Raw genomic sequence first — 13,882 nt, forward strand, 5'->3', positions numbered from 1 at the left:
GGTAAACCTCCTCTGCACCCTTTCCAATGCCTCCACATCTTTCTTATAACGCGGCGACCAGAACTGTACGCAATACTCCAAGTGCGGCCGCACCAGAGTTTTGTACGGTTGTAACATGACCTCACGGCTCCGAAATTCAATCCCTCTACCAATAAAAGCTAACACACCTTCTTAACAACCTGGGTGCCAACTTTCAGGGAGCTATGCACATGTACACCGAGATCTCTCTGCTCGTCAACACTACTAAGACTCCTTCCATTAGCCCTATATTCTGTACTCCTGTTACTCTTACCAAAGTGAATCACCTCACACTTTTCTGTATTAAACTCCATCTGCCACCTCTCGGCCCAGCTCTGCAGCTCATCTATGTCCCTCTGCAAACTGTAACATCCATCCTCACTGTCTACAACTCCTCCAACTTTGGTGTCATCTGCAAATTTACTAACCCATCCTTCTACACCCCCATCTAGGGTGTAGCAGGGAGAATGTGCAAAGTCCACACAGTGACCCAAGCCAAGAATAGAACCCGGGTCCCTGGTGCTTTGAGGCAGCAGTGCAAACCACTGTGCCACCGCACAGTCCCAACAAGATAACACAGAGTCAGAACGTGGAATTATGTTAAGAAGACAAATTGAAGGAAATCCATAGAAAAGGATTATTACTTACGTAGCGAAAAACTGCAGCAGGCGACAGTGCAGAGGGACCTCGGGGTCCTTGTGCATGAGTCACAAAAACCCAGCCTGCAGGTGCAGCAGGTGGTCAGGAAGGCGAATGGGATGCTGGCCTTCATAGCGAGGGGGATTGAATATAAAAGTAGGGAGGTCTTGCTGCGGCTGTATAGGGCATTGGTGAGGCCGCAGCTGGAGTACTGTGTGCAGTTTTGGGCGCCGCACCTGCGCAAGGATATTTTGGCCTTGGAGGGAGCGCAGAGGAGGTTTACTAGGCTGATACCGGAGTTGAGGGGGTTGAGCTATGAGGAGAGGCTGAATAAACTAGGCTTGTACTCGTTGGAGTTTAGAAGGATGAGGGGAGATCTCATTGAGATGTATAAGATGATGAATGGGATGGATAGGATAGAGGTGGAGAGACTCTTCCCGCTCAGAAAGGACAGTAGGACTAGGGGGCACAGCCTCAAGATAAAGGGGGGGCGGTTTAGAACGGAGTTGAGGAGGAACTTCTTCACTCAAAGGGTGGTGAATCTCTGGAATTCTCTGCCCGTTGAAGTGGTGGAGGCTGCCTCGCTAAATATATTTAAGACGCGGGTTGATGGGTTCTTGATAAGAGAGGGGATTAAGGGTTATGGGGAGAGGGCGGGAAAGTGGAACTGAGCCACGACAGATCAGCCATGATCTTATTGAATGGCGGGGCAGGCTCGAAGGGCTAGATGGCCTACTCCTGCTCCTATTTCTTATGTTCTTATGTTCATTCTGAACTAGGATCTTTCATCTAAATAAAGGGACTATGAGGGGAAGGTATGAGGGGAAGGTTAGCCCCGGTGGTTAGGAAAATACATTTTAAAATCTGATAGTTAAGTCGTAGAGGGTTATATCATGGAAACAGGCCCTTCGGCCCAACCAGTCCATTCTGTTCTTTTCCTGTAACTACTAAGCTCGTCCCAATTGCTTCTATATCCCCCTATACCCAAATTACCCATGTAACTGCTTTATAAAACACAAAATTGTACCCACCTCTACTACTACCGCTGGCAGCTTGTTCCAGACACTCACCACCCCCTGAGTGAAAAAAATTGCCCCTCTGGACCCTTTTGTATCTCTCCCCTCTCACCTACGCCCTCCAGCTTTAGACTCGCCTATTTTTGGGAAAAGATGTCGCCTATCTAACTGATCTGTGCCTACAGAGAGGAGCAATGGCAAGAACTCATGGATTCCCTACAGAAGGAGGAGCAGAAGGCGGCCATTCAGCCCATCGAGTCTAAACTGACCGCAATCCCACCCAGGCCCTATCCCCAGAATGTGGAGATGCCAGCGTTGGACTGGGGTGGGCACAGTAAGCAGTCTCGCAACACCAGGTTAATAGAACATTACAGCGCAGAACAGGATCTATGTACACATACACCTAGATCCCTCTGTTCATCCACACTATTCAGAGTCCTACCGTTAGCCCTATACTCGACACATCTGTTATTCCTGCCAAAGTGAATTACCTCACACATTTCCGCATTAAACTCCATCTGCCACCTCTCGGCCCAGCTCTGCAACTTGTCTAAGTCTCCCTGTAAACTATGACACCCTTCCTCACAATCTACCACACCTCCGACTTTAAGGTTAAGGTGGATGTTAAAGGGAGGTTTTTCACACGGAGGGTAGTGAGGGTATGGAATGCTCTGCCAAGTAAGGTGGTGGAGGCAAACACGCTAGAGTTGTTTAAGAGTAACTTAGGCACATGAGTGGGTTGGAGATGGGAAGATATAGGGGATTGTTTTAAATAAGGTTCATTAGCATTGGGACGTCCCTGGTAATGTAAAAGGATGTGGAATGATACTAATGTTGTTCTCTTTTAATTCACAGGTTTTAAGTCGGTCCGCCTTGTTGTCCAACGAGGGGCATACACGCGATGGGTCGTACTGGGGCTGCTCTTGGATGTTCGAGATTGGCCTAGTGCTTCATGTCGTTAGTGTGTGCCTAAACTGGACCAGATACTGGGCAAGACGACAGCTCAGTGACTATCACTGTTTGCTGTGCAGACACATGGATTTGGGTCAGTGTCTGTGGGAGTTTGTGCATTCTCCCCGTGTCTGCGTGGGTTTTCTCCGGGTGCTCCGGTTTCCTCCCACACCCCAAAGATGTGCTCTTAGGCTGATTGGTGTAACAAATTGTCCCTAAATTAGTTCCCCTCAATGTGGAATGCCATAAGCATAGATAAAGGTCATGGGTGGAGGGGGGGACTGGTAATGTTAAGATGGCGGTGCGGGCTCGTTGGGCCAAAGGGCCTGTCTCCTGGGCTGTTTTTGTTCTTTATTTGGTAGCACAAGCTTTTAGAATGCTGCTCCTTCACCTGATGAAGCAAAAGCTCGTGCTACCAAATAAACCTGTCGGACTTTAACCTGGTGTTGTGAGAGTTGTTACTGTGCTATCGCCAGAACACCATTTATCCTGACCAAGCCCCCTCACACAAAGAGGCACTTTAGCATGGCCAATCCACCTAACCCGCTCATCCTTGGACTGTGGGAGCACCCGGAGGAAACCCACGCAGACACGGGGAGAACATGCAAATCCCACACAGTCACCCAAGCCAGAAATTGAACCCGATCCCTGGTGCTGTGAGGCAGCAGTGCTAACCACTGCGCCACCGTGTTGTCCCCACTATTTTATAGTTGAGGTAATGGGCTAGTATTTAAAGAAACGTTACATGGTCTGCAACAAATATACATTCCTCAAAAACGCAAAAACCCAACAGGAACTGTGAATCGACCATGACTAACGATAAGAAGGCGTACGGTGTGTTAGCTTTTATTGGTCGAGGGATTGAATTTCGGAGCCGTGAGGTCATGTTACAAATGTACAAAACTCTGGTGCGGCCGCACTTGGAGTATTGCGTACAGTTCTGGTCGCCGCATTATAAGAAAGATGTGGAGGCATTGGAAAGGGTGCAGAGGAGGTTTACCAGGATGTTGCCTGGTATGGAGGGAAGGAAAGGCTGAGGGACTTGAGGTTATTTTCGTTAGCAAGAAGAAGGTTAAGAGGTGACCTAATTGAGGCATACAAGATAATCAGAGGGTTAGATAGGGTGGACAGTGAGAGCCTCGGATGGTGATGGCTAACACGAGGGGACGTAGCTTTAAATTAAGGGGTGGTAATTATAGGAGGGATGTCAGAGGTAGGTTCTTTACTCAGAGGGTGTGGAATGCCCTGCCTGCAGCAGTTGTGGACTCGCCAACTTTAAGGGCGTTCAAATGGTCAGTGGATATGGATAACATTGGAATAGTTTAGGTTAGAGGGTCATTAGATTGGTTCCACTGGTCGGCGCAACATCGAGGGCCGAAGGGCCTGTACTGCGCTGTAATGTTCGATGTTCTATATACTTCTCAGGGCAGCACAGTGGGTTAGCACTGCTGCTTCACAGCTCCAGGGTCCTGGGTTCGATTCCCGGCTCGGGTCACTGTCTGTGTGGAGTTTGCACATTCTCCTTGTGTCTGCGTGGGTTTTCTCCGGTTTCCTCCCACAGTCCAAAGATGTGGGGGTTAGGTTGATTGGCCGTGCTAAGAAATTGCCCCTTAGTGTCCAGGGATGTGTAGGTTAGAGGGATTAGTGGGTATAATATGTAGGGATATGGGGGTAGGGCCTGGGTGGGATTGTGTTCGGTGCAGACTCGATGGGCCGAAGGGTCTCTTTCTGCACTGTAGGGTTCTATGTAACATCCTCAAACATGATTTCCCTTTCATAATAGTTTTATAGCTTATTTATTAGTGTCACAAGTCGGCTTTTCTAAAACCGTAATGAAGTTACTGTGAAAATCCCCGAGTTAGAACATAGAACATAGAACATTACAGCGCAGAACAGGCCCTTCGGCCCACGATGTTGCGCCGACCAGTTTAAAAAAAAACAACAATGACCCACTAACCTAAACCAATCCCTTTTCATCCATAAACCTATCCACGGATCTCTTAAACGCCCCCAAACTAGGCGCATTTACAACTGCAGCAGGCAGGGCATTCCAATCCCTCACCACCCTCTGGGTAAAGAACCTACCCCTGACATCCGTCCTATAACTACCCCCCCTTAATTTAAAGCCATGCCCCCTCGTGCTAGCTTTCTCCATCCGAGGAAAAAGGCTATCACTGTCCACCCTATCTAAACCTCTAATCATCTTATATGTTTCTATAAGATCCCCTCTTAGCCGCCTTCTTTCCAGTGAAAACAACCCCAAATCCCTCAGTCTCTCCTCATATGATCTCCCCTCCATACCAGGCAACATCCTGGTAAACCTCCTCTGCACCCTCTCCAAAGCCTCCACATCCTTCCTGTAATGTGGGGACCAGAACTGCACACAGTACTCCAAGTGCGGCCGCACCAGAGTTGTGTACAGTTGCAACATGACGCTGCAACTCCTAAATTCAATCCCCCTACCAATAAACGCCAAGACACCGTATGCCTTCTTAACAACCTTATCTACTTGATTCCCAACTTTCAGGGATCTGAAAGTTGTCCAGGGATGTGTAGGTTAGAGGGATTAGTGGGTATAATATGTAGGGATATGGGGGTAGGGCCTGGGTGGGATTGTGTTCGGTGCAGACTCGATGGGCCGAAGGGTCTCTTTCTGCACTGTAGGGTTCTATGTAACATCCTCAAACATGATTTCCCTTTCATAATAGTTTTATAGCTTATTTATTAGTGTCACAAGTCGGCTTTATTTATTAGTGTCACAGACTCGATCCCTCTGCTCATCCACACTATTCAGAGTCCTCCCGTTAGCCCTATACTCAACACATCTGTTATTCCTACCAAAGTGAATCACCTCTCACTTCTCCGCATTAAACTCCATCCGCCACCTCTCGGCCCAGCTCTGCAACCTGTTGTCACACTGAGGGAGAATTTAGCATGGCCGACGCACCTGCAGGTCTTTCAGACTGTGGGAGGAAACCCAGGCAGACACAGGGAGAACGTGCAAACACCACACAGACAATGCCCCAGGGGCAGAGTTGAACATGGGTCCCAGGGGCAGTGAGGCAGCAGTGCCACCATTCCTCGCACCAACAATCCATGTTGACTCTGCTCAATCGCATCATGATTTTCTAATTATTCTTCCCTTTATAATAGATCCTCACATTTCCCCCGTAAACTCGCAGGGCTGCAGTTCTCCATTTTCTCTCTGTCCCCCTCTTAAGTAATGGGGTTACATTTGCTACATTCTGATCTGCAGGAACTATTTCAGAACCTATTCAATTTTGAAAGATAACCAGCAATGCATCCACTATCTCTGCAGCCACTTCCTTCAACTTATCTGGTCTAGGAGGATTTATCAAGCTACAATGCGATGAATTTTTTGAGTACGACCTCTTATAAATTACCAATTTCAGTTCCTCAGTTTCACAAGTCCCTCAGTTCCCTAAAATTTCTGTATCCTCTTCTGTAAAGGCAGAGTAACTGTTTAGTTTCCCCCACCATTTCCGTTATTAATCCTCTTGTCCCTGCCTATAACGGGCCCAGATTTCTCCTTACTTATCTTGTCCTTTTCTCATACCTAAGAATGTTTCTATAATTTGTCTCCATGCTCCCCACTGGTTTACCTTCATATTCCCTTCCTTTCTCCTTCACTGGACTCTACATTGCTCCAGTCATAGAATCATAGAAACCTACAGTGCAGAAAGAGGCCCTTCGGCCCATCGAGTCTGCACCGAACACAATCCCACCCAGGCCCTACCCCCATATCCCCATATATTATACCCACTAATCCCTCTAACCTACTCATCCCTGGACACTAATGGGCAATTTCTTAGCACGGCCAATCAACCTAACCCGCACATCTTTGGACTGTGGGAGAAAACCCACACAGACACGAGGAGAATGTGCAAACTCCCACGCAGACAGTGACCCGAGCCGGGAATCGAACCCAGGAACCCTGGAGCTGTGAAGCAGCAATGCTAACCCACCGTAGCACAGGTAAAAGAGAGCCAGTGGATGTGGTTCCTTTGGATGTTCAGGAAGCTTTCAATGAGGTCCCACACAAGAGATTAGTACAGAAAATTCAAGCAGGTGGGATTGGGGGTGATAGCGGGCTATGGATAGAGAACTGGTTAAGAGACAGAAAACAGAGGTGAATCTCAGGATGGGAGGCTGGTTGTGGGGTACTGTAAGGATCAGTGTTGGAATGGGAAAGTCAAACTGGATTTTAAAAATTGGTGTAAGGACAGAGAACAGCGAGTTATAGTGAATGGTGGTCAGGAAGGCGAATGGGATGCTGGCCTTCATAGCGAGGGGGATTGAATATAAAAGTAGGGAGGTCTTGCTGGGGCTGTATAGGGCATTGGTGAGGCCGCAGCTGGAGTACTGTGTGCAGTTTTGGGCGCCGCACCTGCGCAAGGATATTTTGGCCTTGGAGGGAGTGCAGAGGAGGTTTACTAGGCTGATACTGGAGTTGAGGGGGTTGAACTATGAGGAGAGGCTGAATAAACTAGGCTTGTACTCGTTAGAGTTTAGAAGAGTGAGGGGAGATCTCATTGAGACGTATAAGATGATGAATGGGATGGATAGGATAGAGGTGGTGAGACTCTTCCCGCTCAGAAAGGACAGTAGGACTAGGGGGCACAGCCTCAAGATAAAGGGGGGGTGGTTTAGAACGGAGTTGAGGAGGAACTTCTTCACTCAAAGGGTGGTGAATCTCTGGAATTCTCTGCCCGTTGAAGTGGTGGAGGCTGCCTCGCTAAATATTTTTAAGACGCGGGTTGATGGGTTTTTGATAAGAGAGGGGATTAAGGGTTATGGGGAGAGGGCCGGAATGTGGAACTGAGCCACGACAGATCAGCCATGATCTTATTGAATGGCGGGGCAGGCTCGAAGGGCTAGATGGCCTACTCCTGCTCCTATTTCTTATGTTCTTAGTCCTGCTATCCTTTCTAAGCGGGAAGAATCTCTCTACCTCTACCCTATCCATCCCCTTCATTATCTTATACGTCTCTATAAGATCCCCCCTCATCCTTCTAAACTCCAACGAGTACAGACCCAGTCTATTTAGTGTCTCTTCATAGTCCAACCCCCTCAGCTCCGGTATCAGCCTAGTGAACCTCCTCTGCACTCCCTCCAAGGCCAAAATATCCTTGCGCAAGTGCGGCGACCAAAACTGCACACAGTACTCCAGCTGCGGCCTCACCAGTGCCCTGTACAGTTGCAGCAAGACCTCCCTACTTTTATATTCTATCCCCCTCGCTATAATAGAATCCCTACAATGCGGAAGGAGGCCATTCAGCCCATTGACTGCGCACTGACCACAATCCCACCCAGGCCCTATCCCTGTAACCCCACACATATACCCTGTTAATCTCCCTGACACTAAGGGGCAATTTAGCATGGCACCTAACCCGCACATCTTTGGACTGTGGAAGGAAACCGGAGCACCCGGAGGAAACCCACGCAGACACGAGGAGAATGTGCACACAGACAGTGACCCGAGCCGGGAATGGAACCCAATCCTTGGTGCTGTGGAGCAGCAGTGCTAACCACTGTGCTGCCTTCAAGTTTGATAGCATCAGCAAATTTTGAAATTTCATTCTGTATCCTAATTGTTGTGCTATCTACTCGTATAAAGAAACAGTCGATTATGACACTGATCCCCGGGGACAGCACGGTCTACCATCCTGGAAAGAACATAAGAAATAGGAGCAGGAGTAGGCCATCTAGCCCTTCGAGCCTGCCCCGCCATTCAATAAGATCATGGCTGATCTGTCGTGGCTCAGTTCCACATTCCCGCCCTCTCCCCATAACCCTTAATCCCTTCTCTCATCAAAAACCCATCAACCCGCGTCTTAAAAATATTTAGCGAGGCAGCCTCCACCACTTCAACGGGCAGAGAATTCCAGAGATTCACCACCCTTTGAGTGAAGAAGTTCCTCCTCAACTCTGATCTAAACTGCCCCCCACTTATCTTGAGGCTGTGCCCCCTAGTCCTGCTGTCCTTTCTAAGCGGGAAGAATCTCTACCTCTACATTATCCATCCCCTTCATTACCTTATACATCTCTATAACATCCTCCCTCATCCTTCTAAACTCCAACGAGTACAGACCCAGTCTATTCAATCTCTCCTCATGAGCTAACCCCCTCATCTCCGGTATCAGCCTAGTGAACCCCCTCTGCACTCCCTCCAAGGCCAAAATATCCTTGCGCAAGTGCGGCGACCAAAACTGCACACAGTACTCCAGCTGCGGCCTCACCAATGCCCTATACAGTTGCAGCAAGACCTCCCTACTTTTATATTCTATCCCCCTCGCTATGAAGGCCAGCATCCCATTCGCCTTCCTGACCACCTGCTGCACCTGCAGACTGGGTTTTTGCGACTCATGCACAAGGACGCCCAGATCCCTCTGCACCGTAGCATGCTGCAGCTTTTTGCCTTTTAAATAATAATCCCTCCTACTGTTATTTCTACCAAAGTGGATAACCTCACACTTGCTAACATTGTACTCCATCTGCCAGGTCCTTGCCCACTCGCTCAGCTTATCCAGATCCCTCTGCAGACTTTCCACACCCTCCGCACAATTTGCTTTTCCACTCATCCTCGTGTCATCAGCAAATTTCGACACCCTACACTCAGCCCCCTCCTCCAGATCGTCTATATATATGGTAAATAGCTGAGGCCCCAGCACCGATCCCTGTGGCACCGATCACAGCTGAACTCAACTCCTCGCTCGCTCGAAAAAATAAATTCAAATTGAATCCAACTCATGGTCCCCACAGGAGAGACAAACAAGATCCAAGCTGAGAAAATCAAACAGTAAAAGGGAATGCACATTAAATGGGAATATACTGAGAGGGGTGGATGAAGTGAGAGATCTTTGCAGACAAACGCACAGGTCCCTCCCAGGACTGGTGGATAGGGTTGGAAAGAAAGCATATGGGATGTTGTTCTTTGTGGCAGAGAGGTAGAATATAAAAGCAGGGATATAATGATGGAACGGTATAGGACACTGGTGAGGCTATAACTGGAGCACCGTGTGCAGTTCTGGTCACCACATTACAGGAAGGATAGAATTGCTTTGGAGAGGGTGCAGAGGAGATTTACTAGAATGTTGCCTGAGCTGTAGAACTGTACAAGGAGAGATTGGAGAGGCTGAGGGGGGTGACATGATTGGAGTGTACAAAATTGTGAGGGACAGAGAGAGAGTAGACAGGAGCAAACTGTTTCACTTGACAGCGAGTTCAAAAAACCAGGGGTTTTGGATTCAAACTAAGTGATAGCAGGGTTAGAGGAGACATGAGGAAAAGTTATTTAACACCGAGTGGGTGTCTGGAACCCATTGCTTGAGTTGATGGTGGAGGCAGAGAACCGAAACTCTTTTAAAAAGTGCCTCTTAAGCGCTGTAAGATGCAGGGCCATGGACTGGGTGCAGTAAGATGGGACTAGAAAGACCCCTCGGGTATCTTTGGTCTGTTTGGTCACGATGAGCGAAGTGGCCCATTTCTGTGCTCTATCATTCCTATGCTTCTAAGAAAAGGCTTCGCATCCCACTGCAACATCTCTCAATGTAAATCATTTACTGCTTTTCTATTCTTCATAAGTTCACATTTTCCCACGTTTGCCAGAATGTTCACCCACTCACCTGTCAGTCCCGAGTATAATATCCCCTTTGCGAACTATTTTGCTACCCAGTTACGAGTCATGATGTGGAGGTGCTGGCGTTGGACTGGGGTAAAACAGAACGAAATCCCACGACACCAGTTTAAAATTCGAACGGGTTTATTTGTAAGCGAAAGCTTTCGGGGCAGGCTATCCCATCGTCAGAATGCCTAGCCACCTTGAGCGTACGCTTAAACTGGACCATTTGATGGGCAAGACGACAGCTCAGTGACTATCACTGTTTGCTGTGCAGTTACGTGGATTTGGGCCGGTGTCTGTGGGAGTTTGCGCATTCTCCCCGTGCTTGCGTGGGTTTTCTCCGGGTGCTCCGGTTTCCTCCCACACCCCAAAGATGTGCTCTTAGGCTGATTGGTGTAACAAATTGTCCCTAAATTAGTCTCCCCTCGATCTGGTTTCCAACGTGGAGGGCCATAATTTGTTTGGGGGCGTTTAAGAGATCCGTGGATAGGTTTATGGATGGAAAGGGATTGGTTTAGGTTAGAGGGTCATTGTTTTTTAACTGGTCGGCGCAACATCGTGGGCCGAAGGGCCTGTTCTGCGCTGTAATGTTCTATGATCTATGTTCTATAAGCGTAGACAAGGGGACTCCCAATGTTAAAATGGCGGCTCGTTAGGCCGAAGGGCCTGTTTCCCAGGCTGTGTCGTTCTTTGCTCTTAGCAAACATACACTCAGTCCCTTGGTCCAAATCAACAGTTGCAAAGAGTTGAGAAGCCACCACTGGTTTGTCAGTTAGTCCGTCGACTGGAAAATGAGGGATTTGCCACATCCTTTCAGTTCACTGTCGCCGTGACAGCTTTTAATCAACAATGCCTTAAAAATAAACGTGGTCCAGGTTGTCTACAGAGTTTCAGAACGTTCTGAGATCGAACGTTACGCATTACAAAATGTTACAAGATGGACGCCAAACAACATTGATCATACTATCTTGTATTGAGTTAGCAAACTCTAAGCAGTCTGGGAAGAGGAGACCACAACGTTGCCTCAAATGTGTGAGAAGTGTGAAAACAACACAGGACGTACGACTCCAAGAAGGTGCAAGTTCTCTGTTATAGACCAGTCGAGTATTGCTCTTGAAATAGTGTCATCTGTGGCTCAGTGGGCAGGGGTCATGAGGGCCTGTGGTCAAGTTCCACGCCAAGATCGAGGCTGATACTGAGGGAGAACTGCACCGTCCTTGGTGCCGATGCTCAGATGACGCATTCAATGAGGTCCTCTGCCCCCTGCTAGGTGGGAAGGTTCTCAGCACCAACGCAAAGAGCCAGGAGGGATCTTACCTCGTGTTCTGCCCATTGCTTATCCCTCAATCCAAGCACCGATTAACCCATTATATTAGCGATTCTGACATTGCAATGTTAACGAGACTTCAAATGAGCTCTCATTTTGGGATGACCAGAAGTTGAGAGAGGTGCTACGTAAATGCAGTCCTTTCCTTTCACCATAGAACCCTGCAGTGCAGAAGGAGGCCCATCGAGTCTGCACCGAACACAATCCCACCCAGGCCCTACCCCTACATATTATACCCACTAATCCCTCTAACCTACACATCCCTGGACACTAAGGGGCAATTTCTTAGCCTGGCCAATCAACCTAACCCGCACATCTTTGGACTGTGGGAGGAAACCGGAGCACCCGGAGGAAACCCACGCAGACACGAGGAGAATGTGCAAACTCCACACACAGACAGTGACCCGAGCCGGGAATCGAACCCAGGACCCTGGAGCTGTGAAGCAGCAGTGCTAACCCACTGTGCCACCCTGAGAAGTATATAGAACGTAGAACATTCCAGCGCAGTACAGGCCCTTCGGCCCTCGATGTTGCGCCGACCAGTGGAACCAATCTAATGACCCTCTAACCTAAACTATTCCAATGTTATCCATATCCACTGACCATTTGAACGCCCTTAAAGTTGGCGAGTCCACAACTGCTGCAGGCAGGGCATTCCACACCCTCTGAGTAAAGAACCTACCTCTGACACCCGTCCTATAATTACCACCCCTCAATTTAAAGCTGCATATAGTTTATCTGTGGGTCAACCCATGGCACGTGGACTACAGAGCTTCAAGAAGGCAGCTCACCTCCACCATCTCACCCCCACCATCCCAACTAGGGATGGGCAATAAATGTTGGCCAACCAGCAGCGCCCATGTCCCACGAATGAATTAAAAAGAAAACTTTGCTCACTTACCTTACCACCCACCATCCATCAAGCAATTTGTGAATAACATCAACCAGTTCATCTTCACACAGGGTCATCTCATCCTCCTGGGCTGCCGTGTAGCTTTTGATTACTTTGTGCAGTTCGCCTACAACGTAAAACGAGAGGCTTAATCTTCTCCTAAGATATCCTGGTAAACACATCTAAACTCATTTCTTCCGAACATGTATCAGAAACAATCTCAGAATGGATCCTGTTCAACTATAACTTGTGTTTGTTCGGTATCTTGGGGGTTAGCACTGCTGCCTCACAGTGACAGGGACCTGGGTTCGATTCGCGGCTCGGGTCACTGTCCGTTTGCACATCCTTCCCGTGTCTGTGCGGGTTTCCTCCGGGTGCTCCGGTTTCCTCCCACAGTCCAAAGATGTGCGGGTGAGGTGGATTTGCTAAATTTAGTGTCAGGACTCTAGCTAGGAAAAATACAAGGGGTTAGGATCTGGGTGGGATTGTGGGCTGAATGGCCTCCTTTTGAGTGTATTGGTTCTATCTTCAACATAGCAGAACATCCCAAGGTGCTTCACAGGGGGTGTTACCAAAGTAACTGAGTAATATAAGGAGATACTGGTACAGGTGACCAAAAGCTTGGTCAAAGAGACTTGAGAAGTGTCCCAAAGTGGGATCAGAGAATTCCTAGATCGCAGAAGGAGGCCATTTGGCCCATCAAGTCTGTACCGACCACATTCCCCAGGCTCTATCCCCATAACCCGACAACTTGTGGGCCGAGGGGCCTGTTTGTGCTGCAGTTTTTCTATGATTCTATTTACCATTACTTTCTTGACACTAAGGGGGCAATCTTGCACGGCCAATCAACCTAACCTGCACACCTTTGGACTGTGGGAGGAAACCCACGCAGACACGAGGAGAATGTGCAAACTCCGCACAGACAGTGACCCGAGCCGGGAATCGAACCCAGGACCCTGGAGTTGTGAAGCAGCAGTGCTAACCCACTGTGCCACCGTGATGCCCAAATATCATCCCAAATACTGATGTCTGGTAGTTATACAGTGATGGACAATCTAGAACATACTTGCCCAATCCAGGCAAGGGTGTTGCCTGGATTGGGAGGCATGCCTTATGAGGATTGGTTGAGGGAGCTCGGTCTCTTCTCCCTGGAGAGACGAAGGTTGAGAGGCGACCTGATAGAGGTTTATAAAATGTTGAGAGGAATAGATAGGGTGGATTCTCAGAGACTATTTCCCAGGGCTGAAATGGTCGCTACGAGAGGACACAGGTTTAAGGTGCTGGGGAGCAGGTACAGAGGAGATGTCAGGGGTAAGTTTTTCACTCAGAGGGTGGTGAGTGAGTGGAATCGGTGGTGGTGGAGGCGAACTCGCTGGGGTCTTTTAAGAGACTTCTGG

At 48.6% G+C, this 13,882-nt stretch overlaps 1 protein-coding gene across 1 annotated transcript in view; it reads right to left on the bottom strand.

Annotated features, from left to right (window-relative positions):
• Nucleotides 1-13,882, bottom strand: part of ncf1 (neutrophil cytosolic factor 1) — a 72,511-nt gene that overhangs the window by 12,154 nt on the left and 46,475 nt on the right. Inside the window, 1 exon segment of the mRNA XM_080210900.1 lies at nt 12,495-12,612. Within this exon segment, the coding sequence (XP_080067026.1) occupies nt 12,495-12,612 (118 nt within the window).

Source organism: Carcharhinus amblyrhynchos, chromosome 23 (assembly GCF_965287045.1).
Source record: "Carcharhinus amblyrhynchos chromosome 23, sCarAmb.v2.hapA, whole genome shotgun sequence".
Lineage (NCBI taxonomy): Eukaryota > Metazoa > Chordata > Chondrichthyes > Carcharhiniformes > Carcharhinidae > Carcharhinus > Carcharhinus amblyrhynchos.